The following is a 17,795-nucleotide window of genomic DNA, read 5'->3' as shown; positions in this document are numbered from 1 at the left end:
TTAGATGTGCAGCTTCCTCTTGCCCTCAATACTGATTTGTGCTAACAATAAGCTACAGAAGTGGAGTGATTACTAATTGCATCCTGCTCAACATTTTTTTTGTCATTTAAAATATAAGTTATATAGACATAAGATATGGAATGACTTAACTAGACATGGAATATTAAATGCTGAATACTTTTCTGAATTGACATATCTTTTTTTCAGTATTTTTTCTTCCTTGAACCCAAGTGTGTGTGTCTGTTGTTTTTAGACCATCACTTCTATGACGAATCAAAATTATTCACTTGTCTTGATGGCTCTGCAACAATATCCTTTGATAGAGTCAATGATGATTACTGTGATTGCAAAGATGGCTCAGATGAGCCAGGTAAGTGTTGCATATTTAAACTTGCCTTATTTGCACATATTGCCTTCCCCATCCCAGCTCTTGTAATTACTGCTCTAAGGATGTTTGCTAGTATTGGATCTCACATCAACCAACATGTATCTCTCTTTTAATGAGGGGCAGTAACTGATCTTGTAATGTTCCCATCCCCATTAATTTTATTAGATTCTTAAGCAGTTAAACACTAATCTCTGAAGATTTTCTAAAAATTTGGTATCCAGACATAAAACCATAATATTTATCATGTAGATGATAGTAAGTGGCTTCCCACTGCAAAATAGGACACAGATGGCCAAGATTAAAAATTATTGTAATTAAAAATTACAAATTTTAAATTAAAAAATTAAAATGAAATATAATGTATATATCAATTAATAGAAACCAAATCCATTGCTGTTACGAGTCTTATTTTTTAAATCTAGAAGTTCTTAAAAATCTGCTTCAATTTATGCAAGAGTTTATTTCTTATATATTTCACAGTCATAGCTTTTGGACACCTTATGAATAGCAAGTAAATTGTGATTGCTAGGAGAAATTAAATTAATATAAATTAACCCACACATGCAAGCTCTGTATAGTAGACAGTTTGCATGTGTGGCTTAATTTATGCTTTCTTCTCTTCCCCAGCCCCCTTTCCCCCTTTTGTCTAACATACAACTGTTACATTTCTTTCCTGTCTTTCTGCACAGGAACTGCTGCATGTCCCAATGGCCGCTTCCATTGTGCCAATGCTGGATATCGTCCTATGTACATCCCCTCTTCCCGCATCAATGACGGGATCTGCGGTAAATATTGCTACTTGTTGTGAAAGAATCGTTTGGCTCTGAACAGTAGAACTCAATGACAGATGCTGATAGATAGATAGATAGATAGATAGATAGATAGATAGATAGATAGATAGATAGAATTCTTTATTGGCCAAGTGTGATTGGACACACAAGGAATTTGTCTTTGGTGCATATTCTCTCAGTGTACATAAAAAGAAAAGATACATTCATTAAGAATCATAAGATACAACACTTAATGATAGTCATAGTGTACAAATAAGCAATCAAATCATACTAGGAAACAATATAAGTCATAAGGATGCAGCAACAAGTTACAGAGAACTAATAGTTCTCCCTTTGCCCCCTTAGATTGCTGTGATACAACTGATGAGTACAACAGCGGCACAATGTGTGAAAATACCTGCAGGTAAGATGTTACTTGTTTTAGAAGAAGCCCCTCCTTTGTTCAGAGGAATGATTCAGAAGCAGACTCAAATACTAGTCATCAAATATACAACTTAGGGGAGAAGTGATTTAGAAGAGAGGATGGTTCTGCACGAGCAGCCAGCAAGCATGTGCATACAGCTCCATTTGCACAAGAGGCATGCATGTGTGCCTGCTGCTCACGCAAATGGCACACATATTCGCCCGCTGCTTGCACAAGTGACAATGTGCATGCGCACATTCGTGCTTGCTGGCTATTTCTGTGGCCCGGTTGCAATCCCCTCACAGCCCGCTAGTGGCCCATAGGATGTACTGTGCAAGTACTTGCACAGTACTTGTAAAGTACTATGAGCAGTATATAAATCTAAGTGCTATTGCTATTACTAACCTGCTTAAGAACAACTGTTCCCCCCCCTCCCGCCAGTCTCTAAAACCGGAAATGTTGGAAAACTCTGCTTTACAGCACTCTGAACAGTTTACAACGTTAGCATATTGGCCTTAACAATCTGAGTCCTCATTCTACTGACCTCATAAAGATGGAAAGTTGAATCAACCTTGAGTCAGTCAGGATTGAACTCCTGGCAGTGAGCAGAGTCAGCCTGCAATACTGCATTCTAACCACTGCACTGCCACAGTTCATCCTCCCTTTGGTAATATGGACATATCCTGGAGCTAATGGAGCAATTTGTAATTAATTACTTGTGAGCTGAAAATCCAGTTTGAAATTGCTGCTGAGATGTAAAACAGGGTTTTTTTGTGAGAGTAATAACATCATTCAAGACCCATAGAAATTGGGTCAAACTGTTTAAGATCTAGAACTTGAGTCTTTGTCATGGACGCTTACATAATAATTGTCATGGGAGTTGTCTGTTCACAATGTGGCTGCTAATAGTTATGAAAGGAAATGTCGACTACCACCAGGTGAACTTGTGAACTTGTAAGGTTGTTTTTCCTCTCAGGATACTATATACCACTCCCAATTTTCTTTCATATTTTGCAGATGGGCACATTTTCAAGTAGAACTGGACTAAAACCAGCCACAATGCTTGCTTTTTAAGGATTTCTGTTGATCTTTTTTTAAAAATTAATTGCAGAATGTGGTGCTTTGCAGCATACCAACTTTATAACTGCTCTTTTTACCTTATTTACTACTATATGGTGTTCAGAATGATGTGCCATGCTTATGAATTTGAAAAGCAACAATAGCTTTCAAGTTATTAGACAGTGTTCTGCATCCATACCATTTTCTACACTTATGCAGAATTTTTCACTTGTGCAGATTTTTCTAGGATAGAATTCCTTTCTATCCATTGGTAGATACCATGACTGAACAATATCTTGTCCTAAACCTTGGCATTCTATTCCCTTGTCCCTTTGCAGAGAAATGGGCCGAAAGGAGCGGGAGGCACTGAAGCAGATGGCCGAGGTGGCCAGAGAAGGCTTTGAAATCAAGAAGGCCCTGATGGAAGAAGCAAGTAAGAAAAAGGAAGAAAAACAGGTGAGAGGCAGCCTGTGGAGAAAATGCTTATTGCTAGCTGGTGCTGTAAGACTGGATTCTTTAATTTTTGCCAAAGCACTTTTGGCATGCTGAGAGGAGCCAAGTTATGGTTCTTCTTAGATTGGTTTTTTATATTCCTTTAAGAAAAGTAAAAACTTTGTGATTGTATAAGTAAAATTTGGGAGTGCACCCTATTTTTGAGCATCTTGAGTAGACTGGAGTCTTTCTGTACTCTGTATTGTCCTAAGTGCCAATTGTCCATATATGTTTTAAACTGGATATTGTGGAACATGTATGTTCATTATTAACATGTAATGTCATATATGTCAACACAAAATAATTGCTCAGCAGTTCTTCTCTGTCCATTTTTTTATTTTGACTTTTTTTTTTAATATATACAATTCAAAGTGGTGAACATTTATGTGTCTTCCTTCTATTTTCTCCTGTGAGGAAAATTGGAGTGAGAAAATGACTGGCCTAGTCAGTCACTCTCTCTCAATCCAACTCACATATATGCATACATGCATACAGTACATGCAACCATATTTGTATTGCCATACAAATCTGCCATATTTTGCAAGATGGGTAACTGGGATTCAAGCAGGAATTTCCTATGAAGCTATTTGAATTTGGATAAAATTCACATAGTCCTTTTCTTTCCTTTCTCTGTAGAAAAAACTAACAGAATTACAGGAGGGTAAGAATTCTGTGGAAGAACAGGTGGAGGCACTACGTTTAGCAAAGGAAGCTGCTGAGAAACCTGAAAAAGAGGCCAAAGATATCCACCAGAAAGCATGGGAAGGTTAGTCTTAGTTACTCTATTGAAGGCTTTAATGACATTGAATATTAGCATCTTTCCTCTTAAAAGAATGAAGGAGATTTTGGTTTATATTAGAACTACAGTAGATGGCAAGTTAGGAATGAAAACAATGACATTTTTTCTCATCTGAAATGAGAATTTAAGCCGATGTCTGAGAAATTTTGGGAGATTTGGGGAAACAATGGCAGATGTATGAAGCTGGTTCAGAAAGCTAAATTTCTTGTTAGGGATGTGCAAGGCTGAATGTTCTGGTGCATTGGCATGACCCAGAGGAGAAATTAAATGTTTAAGAATCATCTAAAATGTCCAGTTTCTAGAACACTTGGTTTTGTTAACACCCGTTACTGATTTTTTTGCTTTTTCGTCCCCAACAAAACAACCAAGCGTTTTAAACAATTTTTTTCATGTTCCACTGTTGTAGTTGGTTTTCTTTTTTTTCAAGTTTTTTTTTAATAAAAATGTCAAATCAATGCGTGAGCAGTGTGGCACCTGGGCACCATACATTCCAATACAAACAAAACTGATTAAATTAAACATTATTCTTACATTCAATTGACTTATGTAATTCCCATAACATTACACATCTATATTAGGTTACAGTCTATCATTATTCAATTATTCCATCTATTTATATTTATTTATTTATTTATTTATTTATTTATTTATTTATTTATTTATTTATTTATTTAATTTGTATACCGCCCTTCTCCAACAGGACTCAGGGCGGTGAACAGGTGAACAATTTCTCATTATTATTTTCATTTTATCAAATGAAAATATAATACATTAATATTCCCTTTATTTCTATCACTTATTCTAGCTTTTAATCATATCACCCTATATTAAAAAGCTTTTTCTTTCTTTCCTGTCTAACTTCTAATCATGTCACCTGCCTACAAAAAGAGAGAAAGAAAAAAGAATAGAGAGAGGAAGGAAGGAAGGAAGGAAGGGAAAGACAATTCAAAACAGCAACTGAGAAAAGGAATCATCCATCCATCATCTCTTGCCTGCTTATACTTTAATTGCTATCCTTTAAAAGAAAGAAGGGGAAAAGGAAAAGCAAGTCAAAAACAATATAGAAAGAAAAAAAAAGGAAATCATCTACCCATCGTCTCTTGTCTACTTCGATACTTCAATTGCTGTGCTTTTTTTTTACTTGCCTCCCCCATTCCTCTCTTAAGTCTCCATCTATATCTATTTCTTGGATGTCCAGTCTAGGTATTTCTCCCACCTCTACCCTCTTCAACTGCCTATCTTCTAAAGTTTTTACTGAGGCCCCTGCTTCCTTTTCAAGCATATCTTCCAACTCCCTTAATATATTTTCCCCCCTGGTTTAATTCATCAATCATTATTATTTTTGTTATAATCTCCTCCTTGTCTTCTTCCTTCTTTATTTCTTCTTTTGACTCCTCCCTTTCCTGGGCGTCGTATTTTGTAGTCATCATCCTTTGTATGGTGTTTTCCATTTTTGCGATGATATCCTTAAATTCTTTGTCCATAATGTCTTTTATATTTTGAAAAAGTAGATCCAACTCCTGGACAATTCCACTCATCTCTCCTTGTTCAGTATCTTTTTTTATTTTTTTTAAAAAAAAATGTTTATTGTTTTCCAACAGTTCAAGAATTATTTATTTAGTCTTTAAACTGCCCTTCTAAGAGTACACTAGTCCCAATTCTTTATACTTCATAAGTTAACACTCAGTTCCATTCAAATAGTCCCAAAGGTTATCAAAAACCCCTTTACAGTATATACTCTTTGCAAATTCAATCCTGTTCAAGTGTCTCTTTAATTAAAACACTTCCTGAAACTTCCGGCGGTGACGTCATCGTGTTAGGGACGAAAGGAACGGCTCTCCGTTCTCCAAGTCCCTAATATCGCCGATTTAGGAGCCGATTTAGGCACTATTGACCTCGGATAGGTCAATAGAAAAAAGGGGAAACTCCGAGGACCTCGGGGAGGACAGCAATCCCCCCGAAGGTTCAGGAAACCCCCCTTAATCCTGATCAGGGAAAAACCAGCCATCCGGCTGGCCAGAAACGTTGACAGCTGACTAAGAGGGAAGCGAAAATCAAATAAAGAAGACTTCGGTGGAAAGATCGGGAAAGAAAAAAGCTCAAAAGGTATATTTACAACCCATAAAGTGAAATTCGAAGGCGGAAGAAGTTAAAACTCCAACTAAGAAGCTAGATAGCGGCGACTGTGAAATAAGCGGAGACAGCTTCCATTTTGACAGTGACAGCGCACAATTTAGCAGCCGGCGAAAGCGGAGGAAACCCAGGAGGAGAAAGCGAGCCCAGACAAGCTTGGATTTTGAATATACAGCCACAGAGGAGAGACGGAATTTAAGGAGAGAAAGGGGGTTAATTTGACAGAGTTTGTGGAAGTGATAACGAGACATTTAACAAACATTCGATACCGGAAGAGAGAGCGCGCCAGGAAAACTTCGTTTAAAGTGGAGATCAGTGACTTTTGGAGCTAAACTAAATTAATTTAAGCGGAATATTTCTCTTGGGACTCTTGGACTTTTGGACTTTGGAGATTTAGAGGCTTGGACCTAAACTTCGGGATTTGGATTATTTTACCCTCTACTCCTTTTCTCTCCCTGTTGAAAGGTGGACACCTGGGGGTTTTGAAACTTTGGTGGACATTGGACACTCATTTAAAAATATTTGGACATTGGATACTGGACTTAGAACTTTGGACTTTGAACAATAAATAAAGAAAGATACAAATTTGGGAAGAAGAGAGAGAGAAGAGAGTGATCCAGAAAAAGAAGAAGAAGAAGAATCAACTGTAAAGTATAATTAATTGTATTAAAAGCTGATAACAAATTAGTGATTAAGAACTATAGAAGGTATTAATATTAAATGTATTGTTTGTGAAATCTATATAATCCTATATATTATATAATATATACTATATATATAACTGTTAATTTAATTTTATATTTACTCTTAATATATAACTATATTTATCTCAGTGCTTTATTTTATCTTGGTAGTTAAATATTATATCTCCCTGCATGTCTAGCTTTGAAAACTATATTAGATAGATTAATTGATTTTAGGATTGAAATTAAGGTAATTGATTTGATAAATACTAATTAATAGTACTTAACAATTAACTTAAATAAGATAGTAAATAACCAAATATAAGGATAGTTAACTGATGAATTGCTGAAGTATTAGACTTTTCCCTCGCTTCCCCCCCCCTTATATTCTACCCCTATGCTTAGAGAGTAATACAGACCAGACAGTTATTATGAATTGAAGATCTCTGTAAAATATCGAAAAAGGGAAAATAGAACTTATAGATAAATTTACATATAGATAGTGATAGTGCGACAGGGGAACCTAACCTAGTTGCTTATTTTCTTGGGATTACTGGGACTATTGAAAGCCACTAACCTTACAAAAATCCCAAAAGAAATAGAATAACCTAAATAGAACTCAGTATATGAGATTCTGGGAGAAGATATTAAAAGAAATACAAATGGCAACTACAAGCTCAACAACAATCTCTAAGTTAAGTAAGAAAATACCATCAAGCCAGATGATACTCACGGCCTCCCCAATACAACAAAAAATAGCTGAAACCACGGAAAAGGATAAAGCAGTTCCCACCCTTAGTATACCAAACATTCATTCCATATTAACGACGATCCAGGAAGGAATGAATAAAATGCAAGAGACTATGGCCTATAACCATGAGGAGACAAGGAAAAATCATGAGGAACTAAGGATGGATGTGGGAGAGATAAAGGATAATATTAGGAATACGGACGAGAAGATAGGAAAGATACAACATAAAATGGAGGAAAATGAACAGAGGATTTGTAAGGTGGAGGAGAGAATAGAATATACAAATAAGAAAATGGAGAGGATGGAATATGACCAAGCAGCTACAAATAAGGATCTAGAGGACACGGTATCATATCTTGAGATGGAGAAGGCATCCTTCTACTTAAGGTTCCAGAATGTAGAAGAGCAAAAGGAGGAGGACTTAGGAGAAATCATGACTGAGATACTCTCTGAAGTGACCCAGAGGAACAAGGAAGAGATTCGAAGTGGAATAGACGAAATCTATAGAGTCCACACGAACTACGCCCGGAGAAATAAACTGCCAAAGGAAATACATATCAGATTTACAAAAAAATCCTTAAAAGAAGAGATCTATAGGAAGATGAGAGAGGATACAGCTATGAATAAGGGAAGAGAAATTTTAACCCTCAAACAGATACCAAAAAGGACGAGGGACCAAAGAAGGAACTACAACTTCCTAACGGCACAATTAAATAAACTTAAAATAAAGTTCCGCTGGCTAATACCGGAGGGTTTACTAATTTCCTGGGAAGACAAAAAATACAGAATTGATAACGTAGGAAAAGCACAGGACTTCTTTGATCAACACTTCGCGCTGGAGGAGGAGCAAGAGAGTAGAAAAGAAGAAGGTCCTAAGAGGCAAGAGGAACGGCGGACAGAGAAAGAAGGAAGAGACCAAGAAGAGGGGAGAAGATTGGAAAGAGAAAGAATGGAGAGAGAGGGAGCGAGGGAAAAGACGCAAATGATACTCAGAAACAACAAAAGACTGCAATCAACGGATAAATAAATAAAGAGAGATGGAAAAAGAACTAAAACTCATCTCAATCAACATAAACGGACTTAATTCACCAGCAAAAAGAAAACACACATTTACAAAACTTCAAAAACTAGAAATGGATATCATAACACTTCAAGAGGTACATATTAAAAGACAGCATCAAAAACTATTGGATAATCAAAGATTAGGAAAACTATATGCAGCGCTTGGAGACCAAAAAAAGAGAGGAGTCGTAATATATGTGAAGAAATACCTAAAAACAAAAGAAATATATGCAGACACAGAAGGACGTTTCTTAATAATAGAAATACAAACAGAATCCAAAACAATACTATTAATATCTATATATGCACCCAACGCAAATCAAAATGATTTTTTCAAAAAGCTACACAATATAATCAAAGACCTGGAGTACGAAGCTATCTGTATGGTAGGAGATTTCAACGCAATCACGGACATAGAAAAAGATTATCGGAGTACCAAACAAAGTAAAACCAGAAAGAAAACTCTACCGGAACCCTTCAAGGATATGATCAATGAACTACACCTACATGACGTATGGAGAGAGGCAAACATGCAAACGAAACAATACACATATTATTCAAACCCACACCAGTCATGGTCTAGGATCGACATGGCCTGGATGACCTCAGACCTCAGAGAGGAGGTAAAAGATATCGAAATAGCAGCGAACACCTGGGCAGATCATAACCCCATTAGAATAATATGGAAGGGACATCGAAAGCAAAGGAGGTGGATGATGGACACGGGAATAATAAAGGATAAGGAATATATACAGATGATCGAGAAAGAGGTTAAAATGTTCCTACAAATAAACACTAAAGAACGGACATCACTTCAAAATCTTTGGGACACAATTAAAGCATATATAAGAGGTCTTACAATCGCGTATATGGCAAAAAAAAATAAAGAGAAACATCAGTCAAGAAATAAGTTGTTAGAAGAACTCAGAACATATGAATTAGAATTGCAGAAGGATCCCCAAAACAAAACAATAAAAACAAAATTAAACCTTATTAAACATAGAATCAATTTGACTACCCAGACAGAAATCGTACAGAAAATTAAATTAGCAAAGCAGAAACACTTTGAGCATGCAAACAAAACGGGGCGCTGGTTAGCGTATAAATTGAAAAAAGAAAAAGAAAGGAGAACAATATTTCAATTGCAAGACGAAACAGGACAAATATATTATACCAACCTAGACAAAAAACGTATAGTTAAAGATTTCTTTCAAGGTCTCTACAAGGGAGAAGAGATTCGGGAGGAAGATATTAAGGAATACCTATGTAAAACAAACATCATAAAATTAGAGAAGTCCCACAGAGAAGCATTAAATAGACCAATTACGATGTCTGAGCTGGTGGAAGCAAGGAAAAAGCAAAAAAATAACAAAGTTCCAGGCCCGGACGGGATACCAACGGAGTTTTATAAGAACTGTCAAAATGCAATGGATGAACTGTTACTCCTGGTTCTCAACGATGCATTATTAGAGGCAGAAATTCCCAAATCTTGGACTGAAACCATCATTACACTTATCCCTAAAGAAGACACAGACCCCACACAAATTAAAAATTATAGGCCGATTTCACTGCTTAATGTAGATTATAAACTCTTCATGTTGGTCATAACGCAAAGATTGAAAACAATTATTCATAAATACATACATACGGATCAGAACGGTTTTGTCCCAAGAAGACAGATCAAAAATAACATAAGAACAATTATTAATGTCCTGGAACATTACGAGAAAAGAAACGATAAACAAGCAGCCCTACTTTTCTTGGACGCACAAAAGGCCTTTGATAATTTAAACTGGAACTTCCTCATATCGCAATTAGAAATTATGGACTTTGGTGCTAAATTTTTACAAATGATTAGAAGAATATATTCCCTCCAAACGGCCAAAGTTATGATTAATGGAGATATGACTGAAAACTTAGATATACAAAAAGGAGTGAGACAAGGCTGCCCCTTATCCCCACTATTGTTCATAATCTCTTTGGAAATATTATTAAATGAAGTCAGGAAAGACCCCGAAATAAAAGGTTTGAGAATACGGAAAGAGGAGTACAAATTGCAGGCCTTTGCTGATGACGTGGTGTTTATAATGGAGCAACCGGAAACAACAGGAGCCAAACTTTTAGCGAGGATAGAGGAATATGGAAGAGTTGCAGGGCTCAAAATTAACAAACAAAAAACTAAAGTGTTAACAAAGAACTTGACAAAGGTACAAGAGATACAATTAGAAGACAAATTAGGAATACAAATTGTAAAGAGAATAAAATATTTAGGAATCTGGCTTACTGCCAAAGCAATAACAATCAGAGAAGACAATTACAATAAATTAATGAAACAAATTAGAAAAGACCTGGAAACGTGGAATAAATTACAACTGTCATTCCTAGGGAAAATTGCATCCATAAAAATGAACATACTCCCTAGATTACTCTACCTTTTCCAAGTAGCCCCAATCTGGCCAGGAAAGAATTTCTTTAAGGACCTTACTAAAATAACAACAAAATTTATTTGGAATGGGAAAAGGGCCAGAATTAAAATAAAATGTATGCAAGATACCCGGGAAAAAGGAGGCTTAGGTCTACCGGACTGGGAGCTATATTATAAAGCAGCGTCGCTAAACTGGATAAGGGACTGGATAGATCTTAAGAATAAAAGAATGTTATCATTAGAAGGCTTTGACTTACAACGCGGATGGCATGCCTTTCTCTGGGAGGGAAAGGATAAGCACCATGGGTATTTTCAGCAACATATCATTAGAGAAGCATTGTACAAATCGTGGCAAGAGGTTAGGAAACACTACACCAAGATCCCACGATGGCTATCGACAATGGAAGCACAAATATACCCCAATGCCATGGACATAGCGAAAATGAGGACTTATAAAGAACTATTGAACAGTGAAGGAGAATTACAAACAAGACAAGAATTACAGAATCAGGGTATAGACATTGATTGGTGGCCATACATGCAAATAGAATCAAGATACAAAACTGATCGGGCACAATTCGGATTCCAAAATGAACCAAATGAATTGGATAAAATATTACAAAGTGCAGATGAGAAAATGATTACCAAAATTTATAAGTACCTACTACAATACAAATTGGAAGAGGAGGTTGTCAAAGAAAGCATGATAACATGGGCCAAAAACATAGGATATACTATTGAATTGGATAAGTGGGAGAATTTGTGGAAGATAAACTATAAGATGACACTGTCCATACCCTACAAAGAAAACCTTTATAAAATGTTCTACCGATGGCACCTCCCACCGGCGCGTCTAGCCAAGATGTTCCCAAATACATCTTCAATGTGTTGGAAATGTAAATCACAGAAAGGGACATACTACCATCTCTGGTGGCTATGCCGAAGGGCAAAACAATACTGGCAACAAATCAAAACAATGATTGAAGAAATTACGAAACAAAAACTTGAAATGAGACCGGAAACCTTTTTATTGGGAATCATCACAGCAAATTATACCAAAGAAATTAAATATCTAATCATTCATATCCTCACAGCAGCACGTATACTCTTTGCCCAACATTGGAAATCTGAACAGTTACCTACAGAAGACAAAATAATAGCTAAAATTACAGAATGCGCAGAATTAGATAAGCTTACAAAAGAAATACAAGAGAAAGATGATACTGATTATTATTTAGTATGGCAAAAATGGTACGGCTGGCTGGAGGCAAAAATAGGAATACAAAGATAGTTTATGATTAATTAATGGAAATGTATAGAAGTAAATAAGGAATCAATTATATATATATATATATAACCATGTAAACAGATGATTATAGACATTAATATAAATTGAAAAATGGAAAATACTCCACCGTTATAGTAACTTCTAAGAGTCAGTCATTGGACTGAATCGATGTTTGTTAGTTTTGTATGTCATTTTATGTATTTATGTTGGTTTTGTTTTTTCTTTTTATTATTAATAAAAATTAAAAAAAAAAACACTTCCTTGTAGTTTCTTCTTTTGTCAGCAGGTGGCACTCTTCTTTTAAATTTCAGTTTACTAGTCTGTTGTCCTTTAGATTATACATCAGATTTAAAAGCAGAGTAAGTTTTATATATAGATAATTCCAATGTTTAAGAAATACCTTCCCAGTAGTGCTTCTTTCCAGTTTAGGAGTCTGTTTATCTTATAATCTGTTGTTTATTCTCCTACAGCTTTCATTTCCGGTTAGGTTCCCCTCCCCACCCAAAAGGTCCCACAATGCTTAGGCACCGCTTTAACACTCAATTCTGGGCAAATAGTTCTAAATTATTTCTTGGTATTCCATTTAAGGCAAAAGGAAGTTCCTCTCCCCCAGTTCCACCACGCTCACCTTCTTCTCTCCTGCACCAGTCTTAGCTGTTATTCTCTGGTTGTCCCAGCTTTGTAGCGGCCATCTTTAGGCTGCTTCTTCTTGCTGTGGCTGAGAGGAAAAAGAAACCCCAGGCCGGACAGGAGAGCTGTGTCTCTCTCCGACCTCACAGGGTGCTCCTCTTTGCTTCACTGCCCCTTCAGGGCGGCTTAGGCTCCCTCCGGAGCCCACAAACATGAAGCGTTCAACACAGGGAACGCCCGTTCCTCTGTGTATTGCCGCGATATCAACCGGAAGCCTTTGTTGTAGTTTATTTTCTTGCATGTCTCCCCAAATTTGGTTTTCTTGGAACCAGACTTAAGATGTTTGATGTAATTCTAACACTGATCTTGACTACTTTGTTCACTGTTGAGCCTTCCCTCAATTGAATTTGGAATCTGATCATAAGTCACCTTTTGGGATCTGTTGTAAGCTTTGAACTGTTGCTAAGTCGCCAATTGTAGATTGTACTTTTTTTAGGGAAGGATTATGAATTTAAGAGGATGCTGATATTTTGATAGCTTAATGGTGGTGTTTTAGAAATTGGTAAGCTGTTCTGTAAATTCAAACAGTGATGAGCTTTTGGGTATGGTCTAGTTTTTTGTTATCCTGATGTTTTACCAGCAGCTGTGGCTGTCATCTACAGAGGCAGAGTGAGCTGCTTTGTGGTGTACCTCACTCTAAGATATGTTCTTTAAAATAAATTATGCATCTGCTTTGCAATAGAAAAGAAAGCAGTTGAAAAAGCAGCACAGGATCAAGCCAAAGCAGAAGAGGCTTTTCATAAATTGGATGATAACACAGATGGAATGTGAGTCTAATAACAACTTTTTTCAATGGTGGAATTTTTGGGTATCTGGATTAAGGGGTAAAAAGAGCAGTTATTCTACTCCTCCCTTCCCCTAGTGTCCAATTCTACCATTCCTTTGGGGAGCATCCATTGCCACCTTCACAAGGAATGCTTTTTCATTAAATAAACCAGTAATATGAACCAATCCTTGCAATAATTCTAATTTTTAAATAATCAAGCACTTCGTAATCCTTCTACTTCCAAGAAAGAAGATTCTGTATAGATTGTCTAATCCAGTCTCAATTGCTCTCTTTCTCTCTTTTTGAGGAAAGATACTCAGTTGCCAGAAATGCCTTATGGTGTAAATCAGCAGTCCCCATCCTTTCTGGCTTGGTGGATCAGCGAAGGGGTGGGGGGGAGAGGGGATGGTTTCATGTGAGTAGCAGGCGCACACGCAAGCATGTGCAACTCCATTCACACAAGTGGAGCTGCTTGTGAGCTTGCCCACTGCTTGTACAGCTCAGTTCTGAACAGGCCATGGCCCAGTAGTAGGCTGTGGCTGGGAGTTGGGGACACCGGCTGTAAATCTTCAAAACCAATTAATACTGAAAATATCTATTTTTGATTAAAATAAAAACCAAAAAACTGGTTTCATTATGGCAGTTCCTGTTTCAAAATTTTGGCCAGCTGGCTGTCATTCTAACTGGCTTATTTCCCTTCTGCTTCTCCAGGATATCTGTTGTAGAGCTTCAGACACACCCTGAGCTAGATGTTGATGGGGATGGGATCTTATCAGAAATGGAAGCCCAGGTAAGAAAGGAAATACTTAACTATCAAGGAAGGCTCTTCAGACTCAAGCAGGAGTTTTCATCTTTCAAGAATTTTCTATTCCTTGTGATTCTTCTGTCACTCTTTCATGTAAGATCAGAGTGGGTATTACTTTAAATTTGGAGGGAAGCTAAAGTTGTGGGTACAAATCGGGTCAGATGCTCTTGGCTTAGCAGAAGTTTCTGTGAAGTCATTTTCTTTAACTAGTTCTCTTTCAGCAATTGCCACCGTGACTTACCCTATTTGTTCTCTTTATGGGTGCCTGGTTGCCTGGCAAGAGGTACTGGATCTTCAGTGTTTATTGCATTGATGACCAGTCTGTTCATCTTCCAAGGTCAAGAGCAAAAATATGCCATTTATCTGAGAGCCAAGGCTAACATCCATGTGGTTATGTAATTTGCAGAACATTTCCTATGCCAAAATTACAATTACATTTCGTTTGTGCTTTGCAATATTACTTCCTAGGGCTGTAAAAAATGTTGATTCTATAATATAAATTCATTGGTCTGTGATATAATTCTTCTCCAGTGATGCCTACAGAGACTCTTCCCAAAGTATCTTTTAGTCATGTGGCAATGAAAATTCATATGGAGGCTGAGAGTTAATTTACTTTTAATTCTTCCTCCCAAAATACTATTGACCCATAGGATCAGTATAAGGTCTAGGGCAGAACGAACATTTCCTTATTATTAGCTATAATTAAGGCTGTATACTGCCCAGAGTCACTGTGTGCGAGTTGGGCAGCTATATAAATTGATTAAATAAATAAATAATAAAAGTTGTCCAGGAATAATACTTCACCTCTTTCTCCCTGCACTAAGTTGCTCTTCCAGTAGTTAGTTGGAATTAAAGTGGATTGAAAGCTGCTCACAGCTAAAAGAAAACCCTGGGAAATACTGTTTTGCACTAGACACAAACCATTTATATGAGCAAATTCTGAAGTTATAACTATGTGTTGAATCACTTATTGAAAGGCATTTTTTTTTACTTTAGTTTCTCTCTTTTTGGAGACTAGGGAGAGAAAAAGTCATATTAAACACATTTGTAATTTTAAAGAGTTGTGCAGAATTTTAAATATTAATATTCAAAGTTCAACTCATAAGCTATCTGCAGGCCACCCAGAATCACAAATATGAGATAGGAGAAAGAAAGAGAGGGAAGGGAAGGGAAGGGAAGGGAAGGGAAGGGAAGGGAAGGGAAGGGAAGGGAAGGGAAGGGAAGGAAGGAAGGAAGGAAGGAAGGAAGGAAGGAAGGAAGGAAGGAAGGAAGGAAGGAAGGAAGGAGACTTTTAGGATTACTGTAGTCACGTTCCTTATTATAATTGGTCATATTTAAGAGAAATGCTATCTTGTTCTTGCAAATTTCATCAACATACTGAGAAGCGGCTAGTGCATTTGCTAAGTTGTATTAGTACTTTCATGAACACTATATAATGGCTTAATTCTGCTCTTATTCTTCCAGACCTTGTTGGATAACTCCTTGCAGGTGGACAGAGGCCATTTCCAGGACACTGTGTGGCCAGCAATCAAGGAGAAGTTCAAAACAGAGGTCAGTGTCTCAAATCCTTGAGAATAAGTACTTCTGGAAGAATGGTTTGGAATATATATTTAGAGCAGCTGCTTCTTCATAACAGGATTCATGCTGGGTGGGCAGACCCATTCTCAGGGGATGGCATCTTTTATTGATTGATTGTACTTTTAAATCTTGGCAGGCATTAATATTAAGCTTTTTCCTTAGGAAGTGGGCCTGTTCCACACAGTATGAAACTTAATACATAAATATATTTATATCCTGTCTTCCTAGTGTTCATGCAGCACTCAGGATAGTAAACGGCAATTAAAATTGATAAAAAAGACTGAAAATGTTAATTACAAAGAAAAGTGATACAATTAGGAGCAGACAAATAGCAAAGAAAAAAGAAGTCCAGATGAAATTTACTTTCCATGTTTAACAAATGCATTGCTAAATGAAGAATCCACCAATTGTTGAATGAAGTGAATGCCAGTTTAACTTCTTGTGACCCATATCCAGAGCAATTATCAAGTTTCTTTCACTCTCAATTGCACATACAACATATGCAGTCAGGTTATGGAGAAGAGTCTTTGATGTGGCCAAGATAGTATGGGGAGGCAATATTGAGAACTGAAGACCTTTCTATTCTATAAAGCCTTAGAGCAGGGGTGTCAAAACTGGCGGCCCACGGGCCGTATGCATCACTTGCAGGCCACACCCACCCCAGCTCTACGAAGGGGGAAAATCTCACAAAACATCATGTGACAGCAACGCTAAGGTGCAAGTTTGACACCCATGCCTTAGAGGAAAAATAGACTCATCTTATTTAGGATTCTTAAACAACATCTGTAGTACTCATTTTTCCTTGTTTCTCAAGTTGTTGAAGAGCCAAATTGAGTTGGTAATCAAGTGCATGAACAGGAGTAGTTTTAAGCTGAATTCAGTTTTCCCTTTACAGAACTTGGCTGAAGTACAGCCTCTACAAAATACTCCAGTGGAAGAGGAGTCTGATACTCAGTCTGATGCCCAGGTGGACCAGTTACCACCTGAAGAAGACTATGATGAAGATGAGGAAGATGAGGAGGAAGCTGATGATGATAGTTTGGATGAAGAGATGAAGGTACAGCATTAAACTGCTGTATGACATTTATCAATGAAATTTACAAGGAAATTTCTTATTGTATTCCTAACCTAGATTGTGTTTACAAAGTTGTGCTCCCCAGGAAAATGTGTGCAGATTTGCTTATTTTATTTATTCAGTTCTTTATGGTTTGTATGACTTGAGAAGAACTGATCAGTAAATTATGTATTGAGGATAGGGGAAAGAGATGTTTTACCAAACTTTGACCAAATCTTATGAAATATCAATAGTCAGGAAGCTTTACTAATCACAGACATTTGCAACATTACTTGCATGTATTCAAGCTTCCAAAATAGCTTAATATCCCAAATTACATAAAGAATTCTGCAAGTGTAGACTTCTAGATGATAAATAATACTATTTCATATTTAGATAGATAAAATCAGGTAGGGACAGGTTTGCTTTCTTCTTAAGGACAGTGGGAAACAGGCTTTTCATGCTATATAGAAGAAACATAGGTTGTGATTAGTGTGAGTTTGAATAATGCAATATATTTGATTTAGTGCAAATTATAAATTGATGCCAAGTTGCATTTAAAGCAAGCCAAAATCCATAGCACCAGGCTATCACATGCATAGCTGGGGTTTTAAGTGCTAATCATCCT

The 17,795-nt window shown here is 36.8% G+C and overlaps 1 protein-coding gene across 3 annotated transcripts in view; it reads left to right on the top strand.

The window, feature by feature from the left end:
• Nucleotides 1-17,795, top strand: part of PRKCSH (PRKCSH beta subunit of glucosidase II) — a 51,079-nt gene that overhangs the window by 3,694 nt on the left and 29,590 nt on the right. For all 3 annotated transcript variants that reach the window (XM_070935264.1, XM_070935263.1, XM_070935262.1), the window contains 9 exons: nucleotides 254-370; nucleotides 1,078-1,173; nucleotides 1,525-1,582; nucleotides 2,980-3,097; nucleotides 3,770-3,899; nucleotides 13,647-13,731; nucleotides 14,442-14,520; nucleotides 16,000-16,086; nucleotides 17,009-17,170. In XM_070935264.1, coding sequence (XP_070791365.1) covers nucleotides 254-370; nucleotides 1,078-1,173; nucleotides 1,525-1,582; nucleotides 2,980-3,097; nucleotides 3,770-3,899; nucleotides 13,647-13,731; nucleotides 14,442-14,520; nucleotides 16,000-16,086; nucleotides 17,009-17,170 — 932 coding nt within the window. The remainder of the gene's footprint in view (nucleotides 1-253; nucleotides 371-1,077; nucleotides 1,174-1,524; nucleotides 1,583-2,979; nucleotides 3,098-3,769; nucleotides 3,900-13,646; nucleotides 13,732-14,441; nucleotides 14,521-15,999; nucleotides 16,087-17,008; nucleotides 17,171-17,795) is intronic.

Source organism: Pituophis catenifer, unplaced genomic scaffold, assembly GCF_029215685.1.
Source record: "Pituophis catenifer annectens isolate HBS135680 unplaced genomic scaffold, rPitCat1.0.hap2 SCAF_2, whole genome shotgun sequence".
In the NCBI taxonomy this organism is placed as follows: Eukaryota; Metazoa; Chordata; class Lepidosauria; order Squamata; family Colubridae; genus Pituophis; species Pituophis catenifer.
The sequence above is the reverse complement of the archived record's forward strand: the minus strand, read 5'-3'. Positions and strand labels throughout refer to the sequence as shown.